The 17,872-nt window shown below is 40.3% G+C and overlaps 1 protein-coding gene across 2 annotated transcripts in view; it reads right to left on the bottom strand.

The window, feature by feature from the left end:
- TBX20 (T-box transcription factor 20) overlaps window positions 1-12,304 on the bottom strand; it is a 60,195-nt gene extending 47,891 nt beyond the window's left edge. For both annotated transcript variants that reach the window (XM_075828562.1, XM_075828563.1), the window contains exons 1-2: window positions 12,181-12,304; window positions 9,067-9,310 (exon numbers count right to left, since the gene is read on the bottom strand). In XM_075828562.1, coding sequence (XP_075684677.1) covers window positions 9,067-9,310; window positions 12,181-12,304 — 368 coding nt within the window. The remainder of the gene's footprint in view (window positions 1-9,066; window positions 9,311-12,180) is intronic.
- Between the last annotated feature and the right edge of the window lie 5,568 nt (window positions 12,305-17,872).

Genomic DNA, 17,872 nt, shown 5'->3' with positions numbered 1-17,872 from the left:
CTGATGGATTGTCAGGGCAATGGTGGGAAATATAAATTTTGCTTTTATGCAATTTCCCAATATACAGTATTGTTCAAGCTATACTTAAAGAGACTGTCACCAGATACATAAGGAGATCGGCGCTGTAATGTAGGTGACAGTAATGCTTTTTTTTTTAAAAAATGATCTATTTTCACAACGTTAGGAGCGATTTTGGTTTATGCTAATGAGCTTTCTTAATGCCCAAGTGGGAGTATTTTTACTTTCGACCAAGTGGGCGTTGTACAGAGGAGTGTATGACGCTGACCAATCGGCATCATGCACTCCTCTCCATTCATTTAGACAGCAGAATCGCGTTCTTACTAGATCAATTACAAACATGTTCCATTTATAAAGGAGATGTGACAAGGAAGTTACAATATTGCAACATATTTATCATCTTAATATGTCACAAAAAATGGAGATCATGTATTACAAGGTAGACTTGCCATATAGGTTCCTCTCAAGTTCAGGTTATGCATAGCCATACAATTTTTTTTTGTTCACAGCAATTGATACAAGAGCCTTACTAAGTAAAATTAATTAAATGAGCACCATCTATTTTCTGATGTGTCGTAGAGATATGTCAGGCAATGTTCCCTCTAAGGGCACGTTCAGACGTGGCGGAATTGCTGTGGAATGCCGCTGCAGACAGTCCGCAGTGGAATTCTCCTGCGGCCGTTATTTACATTTGTTTCGATAAATTTCTAGGCAAGTTAGTTCAGACGTTGCAGAAAACTCAGCTGCGGACCATAGGCTGCGGTGCGGAATTTTCCCTCCGCAGCATGCACTGTCTGTTGCGGAGAAGAAGCGGAATTTCACTGCGGATTTCAGCCTTTGCAATGCAAAAACTGAAATCTGTGGCAAGTCCGCTGTGATATCTGCAACGTCTGAATTACCTGTCAAATATGCAAATGTTGGTGCAGATTCGTTGCGTAATTGCCCCAAATCTGCCCAAAACTCTGCCACGTCTGAATGTGCCCTAAGTCTTGGCAGCTCCTGAGCAGGGCAGTTAGGGAGCAGGCAAAGTCTCCATCAATGGTGGGCGATTTAATGACCAAATGTAATACCCCCAGTAAACGCTAATATAGTGTACTAAATAAGAGAATAAGAAAACTTATTTTAAATTACTTTTTTAAATACCATAATATTACAAGCCCAGCAGTAAAGTGGACGACAGTTATAAACACCAATTATAGGCATCAATGAAAGAATCCCTCATTACACCACTGCCCCTATAGATAGCGCCACAAATCCCCCCTGTAGATAGCGCCACACATCCCCCCTGTAGATAGCGCCAAGATACAGCCCCCCTGTAGATAGCGCCAACCTACAGCCCCCCTGTAGATAGCACCACACACAGACCCCCTGTAGATAGCGCCACACACAGACCCCCTGTAGATAGCGCCACACACAGACCCCCTGTAGATAGCGCCACACACAGACCCCTCTGTAGATAGCGCCACACACAGCCCCCCCTGTAGATAGCGCCACACACAGCCCCCCCTGTAGATAGCGCCACACACATCTCCCTGTAGACAGCTTCACCCCCCCTGTAGATAGCGACACACACACAGCCCCCCTTTATATAACATCACACACAACCCCCTGTAGCTAGTGGCACCCCCAAGTAGATAGCGCCACATACAGCCCCTGCAGATAGCGCCAAATGCAGATACCCCCTGTAGATAGTGCCACACAGACCCCCCTATAGATAGTGCTACACAGCAATTTCCCTCTGTATATAGTACTACACATCCCCCTCTCCCCTTGTATATAGTGCTACACAGCCCCCCATTGTATATAGCACTACACAGCCACCCTCTCCCCCTGTATATAGTGCTTCACAGCCCCCCTCTCCCCTTGTATATAGAGCTACACAGCCCCCCTTTTCCCATTGTATATATAGTGCTACACAGCCCCCCTCCCCTTGTGTATAGTGCTACACAGCAATTCCCCCCTGTATATAGTGCTACACAGCCCCCCTCCCCTTGTATATAGTGCTACACAGCCCCCCTCTTCCCCTTGTGTATATAGTGCTACACAGCCCCCCTCCAATTGTATATAGTGCTACACAGAAATTCCCCCCTGTATATAGTGCTACACACTCCCCTTGTATATAGCGCTGCACAGCAATCCCCCCTGTATATAGCGCTACACATACCCTCTCCCCTCGTATACAGTGCTACACAGCCCCCTCCTCCCCTTGTATATATCGCTACACAGCCCCCCTCCTCCCCTGTATATAGCACTACACAGCCCCCCTCCTCCCCTTGTATATACTGCCACACAGTTCCATAAAAAAAAAAAAAAGATTGTACTTACCTTGCACCGTTCCCGCGACAGATGGGGCACTACACTGCCTCTCCGGCGGGATGCAGAGTATATAGGGGCAGCAGAGTATATAGGGGGCAGCACAGATATCTTAATTTTATCTGTTCTAATTTAATATTGAACACACACTTACAAAGAGACATAAAGAGACACACACACACACACACACACACACACACACACACACTGTAACATATACACACACAAACACATATAATGTAACATATACACACACACATAAACTGTAACACACACCTACTGTAACATATACTGTAACATACACGCACATATACCGTAACATACACACACACACATTGTAACATATATACACACACACACACACACATATACTGTAACATATACACACACACGCATATACTGTAACATATACACACACATACTGTAACATACTGTATAAACATACACACATATATACTGTAACATATACACACACACACACACACACACGTATACCGTAAAATATATACACACGCACATACTATAACATACACATACTGTAACATATATACACACATATACTGTAACATACACACACACACTGTAACATATACACACACACACATATACTGTAACACACACATACTGTAACATATACACACACACACACATATACTGTAACATATACACACACATATACTGTAACATATACACACATATACTGTAACATACCATACACACACATATACTGTAACATTTACACACACAGAGACACTTACCCTCCCGCCATGCTGACAGGATCACAGGTTTCTTGAAGGACGGGCTGTGGGCGGAGCTTCCTCCTTTGCTCCTTGGCTCCTGCTTACTATGTGTGTGTGTAAGAAGCTGAGGACAGAGCAGAGCCCAGTGGCGCCCCATACATGCTGGGAGGCGCTCGGACATCCCTAAGGCCGGCCCTGTGCGTGACTCCAAGCGCCTTATAGGCTGCAGGCCTAACGTGACCTGCAGCCTATAGTATTCATTTGTATGTGCATCCTGAGGACGCACATACAAGTGAATGTGGCTGTCGATAGCACCGGAGCCCTCTCTGGTGCTAGCGACACCACTGCATCCACCCGTGACAGTGCGCGGGCTTGAACGTTTAGTGATAGGGAACACTGATGTCAGGACATAGAATTGGTGCGGTCTGGGCACGGAGATTCCCATAAACACTAGAATGAAGAGTTGACAGCATCTCTCCAAAGTAAGGCCTAGATCAGATAAAAAAAAATCCTGAGGGAAACAGGGCTTTGGAGTAGCTCCTACATTCTAGCAAGGGGTCTTAGAATCTGGACCCCATCGATTTAATCTTTTAGCATGTCTCATTGTCTGACATATCTATAAGAAGATAGAAATACATGAATATTCACTATAAACATACAGAGCAAAGGCTTTGTGTTAGTGCCCATGCTTATGTAAAAACCCAGTGACATGAACAGGGGCAGCTCTGTAAATATGCATCTTGCAAGGATGAACCAATTGTGCTTTATTAAATCTCAAGAATTTTGTTATTTTTGTTCTGGTCTAAAAGTTGAAATCATTAGAATAATTTGTGGTTCATCCCTCCAGATTATCATTGACACGTTCTTCTGTGTAGTTATCACAATTTAAACCTGTGTGTCTACCCTTAAATAAATTGAGATGGTACATATCTCACAATACTGTGTCTACATAGCCATGAAACTTCATAGATGTTGGTATTTAGGGGGTTAATGATGCATTACATTGATTCATATGTCACATGTTTCATGATATGACATAATATTTGACAATTTTTATTGGCTTGGCAGATTGTCGTTGATGTACAACATCGTACAACCCTCTGTTCCGGCAATCAAGTAGGAACAGATAAGGTGCCCAGTTGTCAGAGACCATAAGGCTATGTTCACACGGAGTATTTTGCAGGAGGAATATCTGCCTCAAAATTCAGTTTGGAAGTTTGAGGCAGATTTTCCTCTCCCTGCACGCCGATTTTCGCTGAGTTTTTTGCAGCGTTTTTCGCCCGCGGCCATTGAGCGCCGCGGGCATAAAACACCACGAAATACACTTTCTCTGCCTCCCATTGAAGTCAATGGGAGGTCAGAGGCGTAAACGCCCGAAGATAGGGCATGTCGCTTCCTTTTCCCGCGAGGCAGTTTTACTGCACGCGGGACAAAGACGCCGACGCCTCCCATTGAAATCAATGGGAGGCATTTTCGGGCCGTTTTTGACGAGTTTTGTGACGCGGTTTCCGCGTCAAAAAACTCTGTGTGAACAGGGCCTAAGGCTATGTTCACACAGAGTTTTTTTGCTGGCGGAATTTCTGCCTCAAAATTCCGTTTGGAAGTTTGAAGCAGATTTTCCTCTCCCTACACGCCGATTTTCACTGCGCTTTTAGCCCACGGCCATTGAGCGCCGCGGGCATAAAACGCCGCGAAATACGCTTTCTCTGCCTCCCATTGAAGTCAATGGGAGGTCAGAGGTGTAAACGCCCGAAGATAGAGCATGTGCCTTCTTTCTCCCGCGAGGCGGTTTTACCGCTAGCGGGAGAAAACTGCCCCCGCCTCCCATTGAAATCAATGGGAGGCATTTTCGGGCCGTTTTTGACAAGTTTTGCGGCGCGGTTTCTGGTTTTGACTATCGAAAAAAGCTCCAAAAACGGCCGTAAAAAAACGCAGCGAAAAACGCAGCGAAAATCGCGAGTGGCTTAAAAAACGTCTGAAAATGAGGAGCTGTTTTCCCTTGAAAACAGCTCCGTATTTTGAGACGTTTTTGACTCTGCGTGTGAACAGTCTTCAATGACCACCTGTATTTTTTCAGAAGCAGCAGCAGTGACTGATCATGTGATCATCAGGTGCCCTCTGCATGGAAGAGCTACTGAGTCTTAGGGCATGCCCAGACGTGACGTATTTCTTCCGCAACTGTCCGCATCAAGGCCGCACAGAATCTGCGTTGCAGATTCTGTTGCGGCTCTGCCAAAAATGTGCAGTAAATTGATGCGGACTGGCCGTTGCGTATTGAGGTGAAAGTACTTCCCTTCTCTCTATCAGTGCAGGATAGAGAGAAGGGACAGCACTTTCCCTAGTGAAAGTAAAATAATTTCATACTTACCGGCCGTTGTCTTGGTGACGCGTCCCTCTTTCGGCATCCAGCCCGACCTCCCTGGATGACGCGGCAGTCCATGTGACCGCTGCAGCCTGTGATTGGCTGCAGCCGTCACTTAGACTGAAACGTCATCCTGGGAGGCCGGACTGGAGACAGAAGCAGGGAGTTCTCGGTAAGTATGAACTTCTATTTTTTTACAGGTTGCTGTATATTGGGATCGGTAGTCACTGTCCCGGGTGCAGAAACAGTTACTGCCGATCGCTTAACTCTTTCAGCACCCTGGACAGTGACTATTTACAGACGTCTCCTAGCAACGCTCCCGTCATTACGGGAGCCCCATTGACTTCCTCAGTCTGGCTGTAGACCTAGAAATACATAGGTCCAGCCAGAATGAAGAAATGTCAAGTTAAAAAAGCAAGACGCATCCGCAGCACACATAACACGTGCATGACAGCTGCGGACTTCATTGCGGAAATTAGAATCTCCATTGAAGTCAATGGAGAAATTCCGCCATGAGTCCGCCACTGCTCCGCAACAGACAGAGCATGCTGCGGACACCAAATTCCGCTCCGCAGCCTATGCTCCGCAGCGGAATTTTACGCATCGTCTAAACGAACACTGCTAAATTAAAGTGGAAGTCAATGGAGAAACGGCTCCGCTGCGGATTAACGCTGCGGAGTGTCCGCAGCGGAATTTAAGTGAAATTCCGCCACGTGTGAACCCAGCCTTACATTGCCGAGAAGAAGCAGAATTTCACTGCGGATTTCAGAATTTTAACTGCAAAAACTGAAATCTGTGGCAAGTCCGCTGTGATATCTGCCACGTCTGAATTACCTGTCAAATATGCAAATGTTGCTGCAGATTCGTTGCATAATTGCCCAAAATCTGCACCAACATTTGCAGCGGAAATATTCCGCCACGTCTGAACGTGCCCTTAGATATCTGCTGCAGTAAAAACTGCCACGCTTCTGCATGCAGATTTGCCCCATTCAATGTCACTGCCTGAAGATGTTTTCATATGGATTGACGTACATTTTCCGCCATGTCAGAAAGGTTAATGACTATAAATGAAAAGTTCTGCAACTTTCTTATATACTTTGTGTTTCAGCTCCTAATCATCAGATATTTAATTGCGGTCAGCGAATGATCACAATCTTGTTTACATTCAGATGCAGGAAACCTGTACATAGCTGAGAAGTAGATACTGTATGATTATATCCGGTCTACGCAATGCTCTATGCCTGGACTCCAGACTGATACATTGTAGCACATTACCTTGCAGATTCGTGCTGTTGCTGCTGATGTATTTAGCTCACAGAGCAGAACCTAGACTGATACAACTGTATTCACCTGGAGGGAGACTGTCCAGCATGGAGCACACATGAGACCCAGACTAGATATGTAAAGGTTTGCACCAAGTGCACCAGATGTCATATCTCCAGTACCTCCTGACATAGGTGACAAAACATGGGTTGAGATTCTGGAGAGGTCACACTTCACCCTGATCGATCATGTCCACATCAGGTGAGGTATTCTCTCTAGTTCTATTACTCCTGTTGGGAAGGGAATTCTTTTGTAGATAAAGAACTCTGTTACTTTTCTTATTTATGATTATCTTAGTGATCTATTTACCCACTTAATGCCCTTTAGGACTTTTGCTTTATATGACATATTATTGAATTAAGTATATGTCCTATGAGGAATTAATATTGTGTAATAACTTGTTGAATGAGAAGATGATGTTATTTCGCCCCTTCTGGGGTCATTTTGTAATGGTGCTTGGTACTGTCATTTGGTATTATTTTAAATATTGAGCTAATAAAGTTATTATATTTTAAATATGTGATCTTGGATATTGATACATTGTTGTGAGTCTGAAATTTGCAATCTGTGAATGTAAACAAGTGTTCTTATTCACTGACAGAAGACAAATATCTGGAAAATGGTCAAGAAATGAAATGAGAAGTTGTATATACTGATTAAGCTTTATTTATATAAAATCAGAACTTTAAGAGGTAAAGTATAATCAGCCATCTTGTTAGTGTATGATCTCCATACTGGTATATCGGATTTTATGCCTTCATTACAGAGCTGTCATGACCTTTTCATTCTAAAATGAACTCAATGAATTGGTGGTTTTTATACTTTGTTGCTGCATTTATATAGGGATATCTCCAGTTGTTAAAGGTACAGTTTGTTTATGGAAATGTATGTACAGCAGAATGAGCCTTTCATCTCAGTAGGAGGTAGGGCGGGTTCACACATAGCGGAATTTCACTTAAATTCCGCTGCGGACACTCCGCAGCGTTAATCCGCAGCGGAGCCGTTTCTCCATTGACTTTCACTTTAATTTAGCAGTGTTCGTTTACACGATGCGTACAATTCCGCTGCGGAGCATAGGCTGCGGAGCGGAATTTGGTGTCCGCAGCATGCTCTGTCTGTTGCGGAGCAGTGGCGGACTGGTTGCGGACTCATGGCGGAATTTCTCCATTGACTTCAATGGAGAGTCAAAATTCTGCAATGAAGTCCGCAGATCTTATGTGTGCTGCGGAGCGTATTGTTTTTACTACCATGACATTTCTTCATTCTGGCTGGACCTATGTATTTCTAGGTCTACAGCCAGACTGAGGAAGTCAATGGGGCTCCCGTAATGACGGGAGCGTTGCTAGGAGACGTCTGTAAATAGTCACTGTCCAGGGTGCTGAAAGAGTTACGCGATCGGCAGTAACTGTTTCTGCACCCGGGACAGTGACTACCGATCTCAATATACATGTATCTGTAAAAAAAAATATAAGTTCATACTTACCGAGAACTCCCTGCGTCTGTCTCCAGTCCGGCCTCCCAGGATGACGTTTCAGTGTAAGTGACGGCTGCAGCCAATCACAGGCCAAGCACAGGCTGCAGCGGTCACATGGACTGGAGCGTCATCCAGGGAGGTCGGGCCGGATGCCGAAAGAGGGACGCGTCACCAAGACAACGGGCGGTAAGTATGAATTTCTTTGACTTTCACTAGGGAAAGTGCTGTCCCTTCTCTCTATCCTGCACTGAATAGGGAGAAGAGAAGCACTTTTCCTGCAGTCCGCAGCGGCCAGTCCGCATCAATTTTCTTGCCATTTTGTGCAGATCCGCTGCAGAATCTGCAACGCAGATTCTGTGCGGAATTGATGCGGACAGTTGCGGAGGAATTCCGCCATGTGTGGTCATGCCCGTAGGGATTAGTTTAAAAAATGGTTGGCCAGTCTTTCCTGGAAAATTTACTTGTAATTTTCTTTCTGGGGTATAACATGGACCCTGAAACTCATGTCAGTGGTACAAATTATGTGTAATGTATATGCTGTCATTTTTATTGCTAGATTTTTCTTGTCTATGCTCTGTGCCTCAAAGATAATACACATATGTTTTGGAGTAACCATTAAATGCATTCCAATACTTATTTCAACATGGGATAATGTGTGCCATGAAATAAAAAAACAAAACTTGGCTGCATAAAATTATCTGATATATGATGACCACTAATAATAATAATAATTTAAATTATTAATATTTATAATCCAATGTACAGATTTATTTTGGAATTTTGTTTTATTTATTTTTCTATTTTTTTACAGCTCTCAGACCATGGATAAAGCTCACCTGCCAGACTTGGTAATGATCATTTCAGTCCCTAGGTCATGGAATTTGTCCCAGAGTTCCTTGGTTTCCAAGCTGCAAGAAATCTTGGCCATCTCTTCGCTGGGGGTGATAGGAGTAGTGGGGATTAGAGGCTCTGTACATAGAGTGGCTGGGCTGCTGCTGCTGCTGCTGAAGTCCCCATGAGGGTCCACACTGGATATGTCACTCAGAGGCTGCCCACATGATGACTTCTCTACAAATTGTTCTAACACAAAGGAAAAGAAAATATATAAATGACCAAATGAACCAAGACACCAAGAAACAGTACTGGGAAGTCTCTCTCTAATTTAAAAGCAAATGAATGTACTGGGCTGCAGATGAGAAAGATAAAACTGTGCATTAGTGTCCATTCATGTCATGTCATTGAGGGACATCATGTATAAAGTATATTGAAAAGTAATACAACTTTATTCTGGCAGTGCATGACAAACACTATTTATTACTTGATGAGCAGTAAAATGTTCTTAGGCTGGATACACTTGCTGCATTTTTATGTGTTTTTATGTGTTTTTGGTGGCGTTTTATCAGCATTTTTGTGGTGCTTTTTTGGTGAAGTCAGATATAACATTAAAGTCTATAGTAAAATATAAAAAGCACTACATACACTGTAAATTTGTTTGTAGCATTTTTAAGGCCACTTTTTGTGGTCAGTGGCGTTATTTTCCAAATGCAGCAATCTCTGGGTATGGCATTTTTTTCTGCCATTTTCTCATAGACTTCTCTATAGGACATCAAAAATGCCAGAAAAGAAGCATGTACAAAATGGCACTAAATGAAAAATGCTACAAAAAAAAGCCACTAAGGCCATGTTCAGATGTGGCAGAATTTTGTTGTTACAGATTCAGGGCAATTACGCAACGAATCTGCAGCAACATTTGCATATTTGACAGGTAATTCAGACGTTGCTGAAAACACAGCGGATTTGCCACAGATTCCAGTTTTTGCATTGAGAAAGGCTGAAATCCGAAGCGAAATTCCGCAATGTAATGAGCATGCTGCGGAGGGAAAAATATGGACCGCAAACTAATTTCCGCACAATTATTTTCTGCAACATCTGAACTAAGTTTCCTAAAAATATATAGAAAGAAATGTAAAAACGGCTGCTGCAGAATTCCACTGCGGACTGTCCGCAGCGGAATTCAATAGCAATTCTGCCGCGTGTGAATGTGCCCTAATAAACGCCATAAAAAAACGTTGTTACATTTTACTAAAAGCTGTGGTTTTAACATGAATATTTTCATGCAGTTTAAAATGCCCAAAAAGTCTATGTGGGAAGGAAGTATTGTACTAAAATGTAAAGCAGGAGGAATGACAGCACATACATGGTAAATAACTAATATGTTGGTTTTTAGGATATGTCCCAAAACAATTTAAAAGTAATATATGCAAGATATGTGCTCACTTCTAATCTGTATTGTGAACCTAGTAGTTGATTATATATATATATATATATATATATATATATATATATATATATATATATATAGCAAAAATCTTATTTTGATTTTCCTTGACAATACTTGCAATAATATATTATAATGTAAGTTAAGTTTACACATTTATTTATTTATAAAGTGTATATATATATATATATATATATATATATAGTTATACATATAATGTGTGCATACATATATATTTCCTTCCCTTTGGTTGATATATGACATTTTATAAATAAATTAATGTGTAAGCTTAACTTACATTATAATATATTATTGCAAGTATTGTCAAAAGAAAAAGAAAATCAGATTTTTGCAATACACACACACATGATATATATATATATATATATATATATATATATATATATATATATATATCAATAGTGTATAAGATCAAAATAATATCCCAAAAATTACCAAAGGATACTAAATATAAAGCACATGCAATTTACAATGAGTATATATATATATATATATATATATATATGTACATAACAACACAGTAAACAGCATGTGGAATACATTCAGACATCTGTATTTATAAAAGTGTAAAGATTCAATAGTCGAAAGTTGCAACAAAATATTTATCAACGCGCGATGTGGGATTCGGTTTAGCAGATTTTAGTTTCCAGCGGCACGATGGGCAGAGGATTTAATCCAGGCTTACTATTTGTTGTCAACACAAATATCTCAGAATAATTTATATACACACATACATCTATATCCGCTTAAACTAAGATAACACAACATGTCGCTGCTACAATTTGCGGTGGACTGCTGCTCACTTGAGTTTCTCTTCGCACAGTTCAGGTCGATAGAATAGAATAGAATAGAATAGATAGATAGATAGATAGATACTTTAAATTAGGATGCAAATGAAAAATTCCTAGAAATGTACCTAGATAAAATGCTCTAATGATCTTGTAAAGATGAGCTGATTCATTCTTTATAAGAAATAAATCTTGCCTAGGCTCCTGACAGTGTCCATAGTGGATACTACGTGCTAGTCTCAGTTTCCTATAATATTTCTGTATAAACTTCTGTGTGACGGCGACCTATCCATATAGAAGTTTTCTCTGTATTAATAGACGGGCCGTTTCTGGGTTGCACGAGGAGTCATTGGAACTAGGCTGATGGGAGAGACGAGGCTGAGTTTATTTTCTCACGTCTCTTTTGTTAACTGTATTGGAGAACTAAAGTATAAAACGGTAGTAGCTGGCATCAAGTTTATATATATATATATATATATATATATATATATACACACATACACACACACGTAAATATTTGTATGAACTTATTCGTCTACTTTGATATTCTAGCAAGTTTTGAGTATATATATATATATATATATATATATATATATATATACACACTCCATACATCTATATATGAAAATTCTGTCCAACTACATTACTATTATATGATATTTTAGATACGTTTTAAATTAAAATTAAATTAATACAGTACATGGTTATCTTGTCTATCGATCTATCTTCCGAAATCTGTAAATATTCCAAAGATGCAAACTATATATTTCTTAGTCCATGTGCATGCATATTTATGTCCATGTTGCAGTCCACCCTATGTGTGTGTGTATATATATAGTCTTTTTATGTTTTGATGTACTCACCCAGCGGCTTGATTGTATTCTCAGTGTCCTTGTCCTTGACTGTCCCGCTGGACATGATGGCCGCAATGGAGAAGGCATTAGCCCTGGAAGAGAGCTGGGGTTTGGGAGAAGCTGAGTACTCCATGCTGAACTATGTCTTCTCCGGGGAAAGAAGCAACAAGTAGACTTAAGAACCAGGCAGCCCACCTTCCTAGCGTCTTCGGATGGGCAGTGACAGGACACACAAGGCCAGGGTTAGTTCTAGGAGCAGCACATTGTTATTGAGTCTCCTCCAGGGGCTGCTGCTCTCCTTGGGATGTTGGCACTAAGTGCAGGAGACTGTTGCTGGCATGAGGTCAGGAGTAGCCGGGGTGGGTCTAGATCATTGGCTGCAGCTGCACTGAATGTGGTAGTGTGTGGACTCTCTGCCTCCCCTTCCTTAATTTGATGGCCACACAGATCCTATCTTCCCTCTGGCCAATTGGAGCCCTTGAGCGTCATATGTGCTGGATCTAGCTGATAAATGCCTGGGAGGTGGTGGGCACAGGGGGGTAATGTTGCAGCTACTTCATTATCGACTCTGCACCCTGCTCCCTTGCTATCCACTGTCATTTGCTCGTACAATTAGGGGGTGGAGTGGCCTCAGCCTGTCCAGAAGGAGGATACTGGGGAAATTGGGACATTATTGTAATTTCAGGATTATTTACAGAAGTTGGCTAAACACAGGCAATTGTCTTATCACAAATATTGTGGGATTAAGGACAGTGAAGTTTTCTGCCGATAGCACTGCACATCAGATGTACTCCCCTATTCCTTGTACACTGAAGATATCCTGGAAAACCATATTATGAAGAACACAGGACAGGGGTGTAGTTACATCCTCTTCATTGTGTATGACAATAGTGGCACCAGCTCCCTAAATGATGTAGGCGTTCAGTTACAATATGACAGGCGTCTGCCTCTGATATTAGGAGTGTTAGAGCAGCTCCCAATTACCTCCCCACCGGCAAGGGATGGATTACCAGCAGTTAATGGCTTGTTGTCGACAGTCTTATTATAGGTCAATTATCTGGCGCATAATATCAAAGTAATATTTGTGGATCAAATGTAAACTACTATATGTCTACAATATTACAAAAAATAAATACTGATATGTTAATTTGTTAAGTATCCAGAGAGGTTTCAACAGTATTGGAAGACATCTATGTGACATCAGGGGACATTTGACCATTACGACAACTTACTCTCTGTTTCCTACATGTACACTTTTTATATGCACTGAAATCTGTAAAAAAAAGAGCAAACAAAAACCAAACAAACAACATAGAATAAAACAAAAACGAATCGAATCTATCTATCTATCTATCTATCTATCTATCTATCTATCTATCTATCTATCTATCTATCTATCTATCTATCTATCTATCTATCTATCTATCTATCTATCTATCTATCTATCTATCTATCTATCTATCTATCTATCTATCTCTTGTTAATATGGTTGCTATTACTGTTTTACTCTGTTTCAAATCGTAGGGTAATGAGGAACAAGATTATTGTTTAAGCTGATGCATGAATCCTGCCATCAGTATAATAATAACAACTATTATTATTATTATTATTTTTCAGTAGTAATGTTTGTGTTGCTATGTGAATGCCATAAGGTACTGCTCACTGTAGTAGAAGCGATGATATTTTCCCTTGTGCCCAGGCGCTACATGGAGACTGTTTGGCTACATTTGTATAGTCTGCACCCTTCTGCTATCTCCTCCAGACCCCTTTCTCTCAGTGGGGATAATCCACTTGACTACACAGCATTTTGTGAGCAGGGCAGAACTCATCCAGCAGACTATGGGAAAACATACAGAGGAGTAGGCAGCATAAAGCTCCTTACTGCAGGTACATTGATAAATGTGTTTTCTTACAATGACATATCTCTGGATGTGTCTATTAATGTCTTGGCCTTTTCCTTACATCAACACTCCATATCTGCACCTCCTTACTGCACTCATTCCACCTCCGAACTGAAATGGGGGTGGGAGTCGGACTCTGGCTAAACATACACAAAAATTGCATTATTTAGGTAGTATTTATATTATAACAAAATAAAAACACACACACACACACACACACACACACACACACACACACACACACACACACACACACACACACACACACACACACACTTATATATATTTAATGCATTCAGAAACACAAACATTATCTTACAGTAAAATCAGTTATATAATTGTTATGTTAATAATAATTGATGTTATAACTTTAATCGAATAACAACTAAATGTCGAATATTAATATATTACAAGATCATTTTAATATGTCAATATTTTTATTGCCTAAAGTATATTCGGAATTTATACGGATTCCGTGTAAATATCAGTCTGATTTGCTAAAGCTGAAACAGGGGACCCAATAGTGCTTAATAGTAACAATGTAGCAACACTTTCTGGTGTTCTAATTATTTGTTTTAGGTTGGAATAGCACATAGTCCTCCATTGTGAAGAGTGTATAGTAATAAAGGCTGAGTAGTGGTCTGTGCTGTCCTATGACCTCATGGAAAGGTCTTGTGTCCCCTCTGGAAAAGTTTTTCTTTGCCCCACAACCTGATAACGAAATGACTCCTGTCTAGACGCCTATGGCTTTCTCCATCTCATTCACATACAGTACATAGTCTATCCATCGTTTGTACAATTAATTTATTTTCACTCAATCTCTTTTCTCACACTGCGTCTAGTCAATCAGGAATCGTTTATTATTATTCTTTTTATTGTAATAATTATTTTTATCATATAATAGAAATGATAACACTGATTCATTACCAACATTTTTATTTTCCAGAGGTGAGTAAAATCGTGACATTAGCCCTCCTACCTTTGTCCCTAGGCTCTACAATTTATGCAAAACACGGGAAAATGGCTTTTTTTATAATAGTAGTAATTAGTATTATTATTATTATGATACACATCCATATCCAACTCAAAACAAATGCTACAAAATATGCAATATGTCATGTGCTGTAATGTTATTTATATAATGTACACTACCAGGCAAGGTGTGCCCTTTATTTCATATGATGAGTATGTTTTATTTAAACTACAATCAGTCAGACATTTTTTAGTCATTCATCAGTAGTATTTTTCTATATCAGAATAATGTACAATACTTATTCTACAATTCAATGCCAAAATTCGTATTTTGTACTCATATGAAGTGGAGTGATTATATTGTAGATTTATATTATAAACCTTTATCTTAGTTATAGTTAAAAGTATTTCTGTTTTTACTCACCTGTATTCATCAGAATAATAAAATTATTGATAACAACTATAATAATAAAATTAGATATGTATATTTGAGTAATATGATAAAATATTTTTAGAATATATATGTTGATTTATGTTACATTATTTATACTACATCTACTTCTAAAAACAGTAATAGTAATAACAGCCATTTAAATATATTGTCTAAACCAAAACAAAATAATAAGCATTATTACACTTGTTTTTAATCAGATGATGATGATGATGATGATGGTGATGATCATCTTCATTATCATCATTAATACTATTCAGGTTATATATTTCTTCTTATTATTCTTATTATTGTTATTTTGTTATAAACTCCAAACAATTTTTATCATTATTATTATTTTTGTGCTATAAATACCATTTAGGTAATATCATATATCGTTGTTGTTGTTGTTGTTGTTGTTGTTGTTGTTGTTATTATTATTAATAAGGTAACAACCATTCTCTATTCTTGTTCTTATTAATTATCATTATTATTCTGGTAAGACATAGCATTATTAATGAGATAGACACACTACTTCAAACTACAGTATCAAAAACTTGTTTTCTAATTATAGTAATATATCGGAAGGGAGATATGTGATCAGCACTGGACACCCCAGCCAAATTGCTCAGTTTTCAGCTAACCTCTGTGTGAGTTCCCTGCACCTGCTCCCTGTAGTAATCACATTTAGCTCTCTGTCTCTCTCCCCTTTGTACTGTGTACCATCTTTCTGGATCCTCCATGTAAACCAATCCCTATATTTATTTTATTACAAACTGGCTACTTCTTTTTTTCTGTTAACCAAGAACATGCGAAGTCACAAAGCATAAGCCTGCATGTCTGCTTATAGGCTGCCTGTATATTTTCCTGCAGTCTAAAATTATAACTTGTTGGCTAATGTTTATTTTCATTCCATATACAATGTATATTTTAAGTAGGGCTTTGGTGTCACATGTGTCTATAAGGAATGGTTAACTTGTTAGTGTGTTTATTGGTTGAATTATTTATAAATGGTTTTAAAAGATATGTTTCTTTTTACAAATCTGTAGACATAGACATTTTAATCTGAACTTATGAATAGAACTTATGAGCTCATGTAACATATATGGTACCAAAACAATCAATACAATAAATGGAGTTGTTGAATATGTAGAGTTTTAAAGAACTATAAGCCAAATATCCCAAAGCCATTCTTTTAGCACCCTTTCCATAGTGATCTTCCTTTGTTCAGAGCTTCTGTCATTTCTGTAATTTTAACCATTTCATTCTATGAGAACAAAAGCAGATAAAACACAACAAAACACTTAGGTCCCCTTCATCATACAGTATGTCTGTTGATCCAGTTTTGTTTCCCTCTGGTGTGGTACAGAAATGCCAATGCCAATGGGAAAATTTATGCCAGAACCAATTTCATGCTTTCATATAGGAGCAGTTTTGGCATCCAAAGTATTTGTTGTTATGCCGGACATTATGGGCATGCCCCCACGTGGCGGATTTCCTCCGCAACTGTCCGCATCAATGCCGCACCTAATCCGGGTTGCGGATTACGGCTGCGGATCTGCCCAAAATGTGCAGTAAATTGATGCGGACTAGCTGCTGCGGACTGCGGAAAAAGTGCTTCCCTTCTCTCTATCAGTGCAGGATAGAGAGAAGGGCTTTCCCTAGTGAAAGTAAAAGAATTTCATACTTACCGGCCGTTGTCTTGGTGACGCGTCTCTCTTTCGGCATCCAGCCCGACCTCCCTGGATGACGCGGCAGTCCATGTGACCGCTGCAGCCTGTGATTGGCTGCAGCCGTCACTTAGACTGAAACATCATCCTGGGAAGCCGGACTGGAGACAGAAGCAGGGAGTTCTCGGTAAGTATGAACTTCTATTTTTTTACAGGTTGTTGTATATTGGGATCGGTAGTCACTGTCCAGGGTGCAGAAACAGTTACTGCCGATCGCTTAACTCTTTCAGCACCCTGGACAGTGACTATTTACTGACGTCTCCTAGCAACGCTCCCGTAATTCCGGGAGCCCCATTGACTTCCTCAGTCTGGCTGTAGACCTAGAAATACATAGGTCCAGCCAGAATGAAGAAATGTCATGTCAAAAAAGCAAGACGCATCCGCAGCACATATAACATGTGCATGACAGCTGCGGACTTCATTGCGGAATTTAGAATCTCCATTGAAGTCAATGGAGAAATTCCGCCATGAGTCCGCAACCAGTCCGCCACTGCTCCGCAACAGACAGAGCATGCTGCGGACACCAAATTCCGCTCCGCAGCCTATGCTCCGCAGCGGAATTTTACGCATCGTCTAAACTAACACTTCTAAATTTAAGTGGAAGTCAATGGAGAAACGGCTCCGCTGCGGATTAACGCTGCGGAGTGTCCGCAGCGGAATTCAAGTGA

This window comes from Rhinoderma darwinii, chromosome 5 (genome assembly GCF_050947455.1).
Source record: "Rhinoderma darwinii isolate aRhiDar2 chromosome 5, aRhiDar2.hap1, whole genome shotgun sequence".
Classification (NCBI taxonomy): Eukaryota; Metazoa; Chordata; class Amphibia; order Anura; family Rhinodermatidae; genus Rhinoderma; species Rhinoderma darwinii.
This window is presented reverse-complemented; position numbering and strand designations above follow the sequence as displayed.